This window comes from Cetorhinus maximus, chromosome 1 (genome assembly GCF_964194155.1).
Source record: "Cetorhinus maximus chromosome 1, sCetMax3.hap1.1, whole genome shotgun sequence".
NCBI lineage: Eukaryota > Metazoa > Chordata > Chondrichthyes > Lamniformes > Cetorhinidae > Cetorhinus > Cetorhinus maximus.
The window spans coordinates 238633538-238640096 of record NC_135879.1 but is presented as its reverse complement, the minus strand read 5'-3'; the positions used below and the strand labels follow the sequence as shown (position 1 = coordinate 238640096).

The following is a 6559-nucleotide window of genomic DNA, read 5'->3' as shown; positions in this document are numbered from 1 at the left end:
TATATTTTATTAGGCAAGAGCATTAAGAGCTATGAAACCAAGGTGGGTAGGTAGATTTAAGATACACAACAGCCATGATGTAATTGAAATTGATGCATGGGGGTGGATTCTGTGCAATAGTGCAAAGTGGGTGACAGCATATCAACTGCCTGTTTTACATCTTTTAAAAAATTTACAATTGGAAATAAAACTTGGCAGAGCTATTTAAAAACAGGCTGGGATGAAATGTCCCCACCCATGTTATACAATCACATATATTCACTAAGGAATTCACCAAGGCTTCTTAGCCAGCACTTTCCAAACCCACGACCACTTCCACCTAGAAGGACAAGGACAGCAGATAGATGGGAACACCACCACCTGGAAGTTCTGCTCCAAGTCACTAGCCATCCTGACTTGGAAATATATCACTGTTCCTTCACTGTCACTGGGTCAAAATCCTGGAACTCCCTCCCTAACAGCACTGTGGGTGTACCTACACCACATGGACTGCAGCATTTCAAGAAGGCAACTCAGCACCACCTTCTCAAGGACAACTAGGGGTGGGCAATAAATGCTGGCCCAGCCAGTGAAGCCCACATCCAGTAAGTGAATTGGAAAAAGCATACAGCACATTGTGTTAGTCCCTTGAAAGAGCTCTCCAATTAATCCCATAGACCTGCTCTTTCCCCACAGTGCTACAAAAATTTTCTTTGAAGCTTATAGCAATTCCTTTTGAAAGTTCCTATTGAATTAACTTCTCCCATAGCATTCTGCTGTGATTGACAACATGGAGCGCACACCAATTCCCATGAGCAACATACCCATTTTACTAAATCAAAAGGAGACAAATTCTCCATTGAGAGAGTGGAGATGGGTTACCTCAAGTTTATGCAGAGGTAGTGGTCTAGAGTTTCCCAGCTGGATCCAGACATTTTTCCATCACAGCCTGAGCCACCTCACCCATTTCATTCGTTTGCAGGAATTATTTGGAGTAGAATGGAAAAAGATCCAAGCCCCAGCGACAGGTCCCCTCCTCCTCTAGAATAATTGCTAATTGTTTTGTTAGATTATCACTCAGTGCCTTCATGAAGGAAAAGCTGTTGGGGAAAGAGATGAGTGATACTGTGCAAGCACGTGATGTGATTATCCCTTTCTGTGCATCATTAGTAAATCAAAGACATTTTTTTTAAAATCAGAAGATGCTCTCACTTTGATTTTTAGAGGGCGGTTGTAAAATTCCACTTTAAAACAAAGAACAGAAATGTTTTGAAACTTGAAAATGAAAAAAAAAGAAAATATGAGAAATCTGAGGTAGCTCAGGCAGTATGTGCAGAAGATCATCGACCTGAAAAGTTATTCCCATCTTCTTGTCTCCATAGATGCTGACAGACTGTTTTCAATGTTTTCTATTTTTATGTAAAAATGTTATCTAGGTGGATGCAAAAGATCTGATGATTCTACTTTGAAGAGCAACAAGGGAATTTTCCTAGTGTCCTGACAAATATTTATCTCTCAAGCAATGTGGCTGAAACAGATTATTTATTGATTATCACAATGCTGTCTGTGGGTCCTTGCTGTGTACAAATTCGCTGCTGTATTTCCTACATTATAGAAATGACTACATTTCAACCACTTCATTGGCTGTTAGGCACTATGAAACATTGTGAAGTTTTGAAAGGCATCAAGTCAGTGGAATTTTTTTCATTTCTCTATCCCATTGGAAGCAACTTACAGAGAATTTTAGCATCTTACAGCAAAGAAGGAGGCCAATCAGCCCATCGTGCCTTGCTAGCCCTTTGAAAGGGATATACAAGTAGTCCCATGCCTCTTCTCTTTGAGAGCCTGAAATTATTTCCTTTCATGTATATATCCAATCGCCCTTTGAAAGTCACTATTGAATCTGCTCCCACCATCTTTTCAAGCAGCACATTCCAGATCATGACAATAAACATTTAAAAAATCTTCTCATCATCTCTCTGGTTCTCTTGTCAATGATCTTGTACGTTCTACGCAACAATTGTTGGTTATAAAAAGCAAAATACTGTGGATGCTGGAAATCTGAAACAAAAACAGAAAATGTTGGAAAAACTCAGCAGGTCTGACAGTATCTGTGGAGGGAGGAAAACAAAGTTAACCGTTGGAGTCCGTATGACCCTTCTTCAGGTTATAATTATCGGTTATAAGTAGCTTATATGGTTACAAATGAGTTTGACTGAAAATGTAAGGTTGGATAACTTAGGGTGAGCAATATGCCCGTGAAAGAAGTCGGAATTTGTGTTTTTTTTGTGCATGCCTTCGTCTAAGCTGGATTATGACTTGTAACGTTTGAAGCTCTGGTGTGTAATGAGTTAAATCTTCCAAGGAATGAAAGCATCAGGTTCCGAGGGTGGACTGTGGAATTAGTTAGATACCGTTCTTCCAGGCACCAGACAGAAACCTTTTGGGTGACGTGCCTGTCTGCTCGAGTTATTTATAAAAAAGCGTCTCCAGTCTTTTGTTCTCTTCCCCCCACCCACTTCCACTCCACCTCCCCCCCACCCCCCATTCCTTTGCTCCCTCCTCCCCAGTGCTGCAAGCTTTGACTTTCCAGTTTCAGCACCACCGCGCTGCAGAACAGCTCTCCGGGTCCGGTTGCTGGGATTCAGCACCATGAACAGCTCCGCCGAACTGTTGGAATATGCCGGAGGGTTCCAGGTGCTGAAGGAAGAGGACCTGAAGGTCGCCCTGCCCGTTGTCTTGGGAGTCATCTGCCTGGTGGGCTTGGCCGGCAACACAATGGTCGTCACGGTCCTGATCCACGACTTCAGGCAGGGCAAGAGCTCCGTGGTCAACGGCTTGATTTTCATCTTGAGCGCCACCGACCTCCTCATCCTCCTCTTGTGCGTCCCTCTCCGCGCTGTCACCTACTCCAAGCCGAGCTGGACCTTCGGCTGGCTGCTGTGCAAGTCCTCGGATTACTTCCTCCACGCGTGCTTGTCGGCCAAAAGCTTCACTCTGGCGGCGGTTGGACACGCCCGCTACAAACATGTGAGCAACCCCCAAAAATCCATCCACTGCAGGTGCCAGCGCGTCTTGGCACTGACATGTTCCGTGTGGTCGGTCGCCCTTCTCCTCCCCATCCCGCACTGGCTCTTCTCCAACACCAAGCGCAATGGCAGGGAAACTTCCTGCGTCTTGGAGATACCCACATACGCTTCGAATTTCATGAAAGCCTTCGGCATTGCTTACCCGCTGGCCGCCTATGGGATCCCCATGACCTTTGCCATGGCATGCTACATCAAAGCCCTCCTGCTGAACAAGCCCAGGAGGAACAGGACCCCCAACCGCAGGTACGAAATTCGGAGGGTCACCATGATGCTGTGGGGTCTGAGTGTCGCCTTCGCGGCCATGAGGCTCCCGGACTGGGTAGCGTGGATGTGGGCGAGGCACAGGAAGGCGGGCAGCCCCATGCCTCCCATCGCTCTGCTGGTTCTGGCCCAGGTTGTCCTGTTCGCCAACTGCACGGTCAACCCCCTGGTGTTCCTGGCCCTGTCTGAAGACTTCAAGGACGGCTTGAGGAGTGTCTGGCCGCTGGCCGCCTGCAGGAAGGCGAGGAGGGCAAGCGCCGATGGACCAGGGGCGGCAGCCCCCTCCTTGGGCCAGAAGGGTGGCTCGGGGTTGGCGATGGGCAACAACAGCGGCCCTTCTCTCCGCGCCCTGCCCACCATCTCTGGCCGGGAGGATATGATCATCTGCCGGGACGTAGCCCAGAGCATCCCACCTGATGTGCAGCACTTCTGGCAGGACAGGAAGAACGCAGCACCGCCGGAAAACAACGACCCAATCCCGTGGGAGCGCCAAGAAAACTCTTAACACAGAAATTGAACTGGGCAAAGAGGGAGCTGGACTGTGAAGCGTGGCTGGTCTTAATTTCTCCTCTAGAAATATGTCATTCCAACCTTTTGCAAAAGTTTCAAAGCTGCAGTGTTATTTCGTTTATTTGACAATGGTACCTGGCGGACGAGCGGTCCGACAATTGCCAATTTTAACTCTGGTCGCTAAGCAGCTATTGAGGTCCTCAGATGTACACGGATTGGAATATCCAAGAAACTGCCTCCTGGAAGCCGAGGCCTGTGTCTCACAGCCCTTGAGAAGTTTATATCCACCAGACCCGCCTTCCCCCGGATTTTGAAAAGCTAGCCTGTTTTGTTTTTGTAAATTAACTTCTAAGAGACGCGCTAACTGTTCTATGGAGTCTTCAATGGCAATGGCCAGGATGAGAAACGCCGCGGGGTGGAAGCATAGTCGTAGCTGGTCGTGCATGCCAACAGAGTCCAAGAAGAAAAGGACCCCAAGAGGTTTCGAGAATCAAGCAAGGTTCGGACGAATCGGCGGTAACACCTGCACAAGGGGTATCTGTCCAGTGCGAATTTAGCGCGTTGTAATAGGAGTGCGGCAGTGTGTGCCTCATGTGTCAAGCCGAGCCCCCTCCACACTCCATCCCCAATCCAGGAGGACCAACTCCAAAATCCGCACGAAACCTTGGGGATTGCCCTCAGCACTGAGACTCGGTTCATCCAACCGCACGCAGCATATTAATAACCCCCACCCCCCTCCACCTCCGTGCTTAGGGTCATGTTGTACAACGAGTTTAGCGATGCCAAAAACCGAGCATCAAAATCCCATTGCAGAAGGAGGTCCCTGTGCCGGCTCTTGGCCGCCGGTCGATGCAACTGGATTTCCTCATTGTAAAACCGCCCCTGGATTTGGTCAGGTCGCCCCTTACCCCCCCAAGGGAGATGGCGAACCGCATTCACTTGAAATGGTTTTAATTGGCTGCGGTGTGAACATTCTAAGCGCATTGAGAAAAAAGAATATGTTTATTTTTAAAATCATGGATGATTTAGATAAGAGTAAATAAAAAGGGAGTGTTTCCAATGGCTGGAGGGTCAATAGGCAGCCCCTGGGATAGAGGATGACTTGCTCCCACTCCAGTTCCATGGGTTCTGAGATGCCTGGTAAGTCCAATGCGCGACCTGCAGGCACTGCCACATGTGGGGCAAGTGGTCCTTGAAGGTTTGGGTAGATGGGCTGTTTGATGGCTTGTTCAGTCCCCCTGATGCTCAACTTTGTCCCTGCACATTCCCGGCAAAGTCTCTCGATGTGTTTGGCACCTTCCTGAATGAGTCTTCTCCATTTTGGTCAGTCACAAGCAAGGGTCTCCCATGAGTTGGTGGGTTTGACCTCTCCAGGGATGCTTTGAGAACATTCCTAAAGCATTCCGCTGTCCTCCTGGGGGCTTCCCGCCACAACCGAGCTCTGAGTGGAGCCATTGCCTTGGGAGACTGGTGTCAGGCATAAGAATGGCATGTCCTGCCCAGCAGGGCTGGTTTTGAGTGATTAGTGCCTCAGTGCTGGGCCTGGGAGAGGTCGTTGCTGTTGTCAATAAGCAGAGAGCGCGGACTAAACATGATGAACAAAAGAACCAGAGATGACAGGAAGGAGAAAACATTCTTTTTGCACAAAGGACTGCTTAGGATTTGTAATGCACTGTCGATAGTGTGGCGAATACAGGAAGTAACCTCCAAAAGAGAATTGGATAAATATTTGAAACAGAAAAAGATTGCAGGGATATAGGGAAAGAATGAAAGAGTTGGGCTAACTCTCCATAAGAGTCAGCACAAACTTGATGGGACAAATTGCCTCCTTCTTTCTGCAGTGTCTCTGGTTCCATGTTGCTACACGTGGCAACTGGTTATATTCTTGCAGTCAGGTCCATCTGGGAACTAAACCCTGCCCTGGCATGACAGTGTCCTTAATCCCAAACCCAAAAGAAGAGAGGCTCGAGGGGCTGAAAGGTCCATTCTTTTTCCTATGTTAGCTTAACAATTTGTCATTCACTGCTGTTACATTGTAGCTCTCTCATTTTGTGGGCTTTCACCTAAAATGGGATAAAGTTGCCTAACATGTATTTCGGTTTCAATATTTACAAACAAACAAGAAAGAGAGCGGAGACAAAAACAGAAAATCCTGGGAAAAACTCAGCAGGCCTGGCAGCATCTGTTGAGAGGGAAACAGAGTTAACGTTTCGAGTCCGTATGACCCTCCTTCGGAGCTGAAGAGAAGTGGAAATGTGATTAAATTTATACTGTTTAAGGGGGGTAGGGCAGGTTGAGCTGGATAGAAGACCTGCGATAGGTGGGGAGAAAGGAGGGATTGACAAAGATGTCATGAACTGAAGAACAAAGGGAGTATTGATGGTAGTGGTTAGTGCTAAAAAAAAGGTGTCAATAGTGGCATAAAGGTAAGAAAGCAGAATGTGATTATAGCAGGGGTAGCATTACTACTCCTCTGAAGACAGGTCATACAGACTCGAAACGTTAACTCTGTTTCTGTCTCCACAGATGCTACTAGACCTGCTGAGTTTCACCACCATTTTCTGTTTTTGTTTCAGATTTCCAATATCTGCAGTAGTTTTCTTTTATTTAAGAGAGCGGAGACAATTATCTCATAATTCTTGGTTGGGTTTGAATTTCCCCCACCCTCACAACCTCATCACAGAAATGGGAGGCCGATGTTCTAATCTATCATGTCACAT

The 6559-nt window shown here is 47.3% G+C and overlaps 1 protein-coding gene across 1 annotated transcript; it reads left to right on the top strand.

Annotated features, from left to right (window-relative positions):
• The first annotated feature begins 2631 nt into the window (after window positions 1-2631).
• LOC144679572 (G-protein coupled receptor 151-like) lies at window positions 2632-3834 on the top strand. Its single transcript, XM_078540125.1, has one exon. The coding sequence runs from the start codon at window positions 2632-2634 to the stop codon at window positions 3832-3834; it is 1203 nt and encodes a 400-aa protein (XP_078396251.1).
• Window positions 3835-6559: the final 2725 nt, after the last annotated feature.

Bases quoted from the DNA above. Each gene is read 5' to 3' on its own strand.
- LOC144679572 (XM_078540125.1), top strand. From the start codon at position 2,632: ATGAACAGCTCCGCCGAACTGTTGGAATATGCCGGAGGGTTCCAGGTG.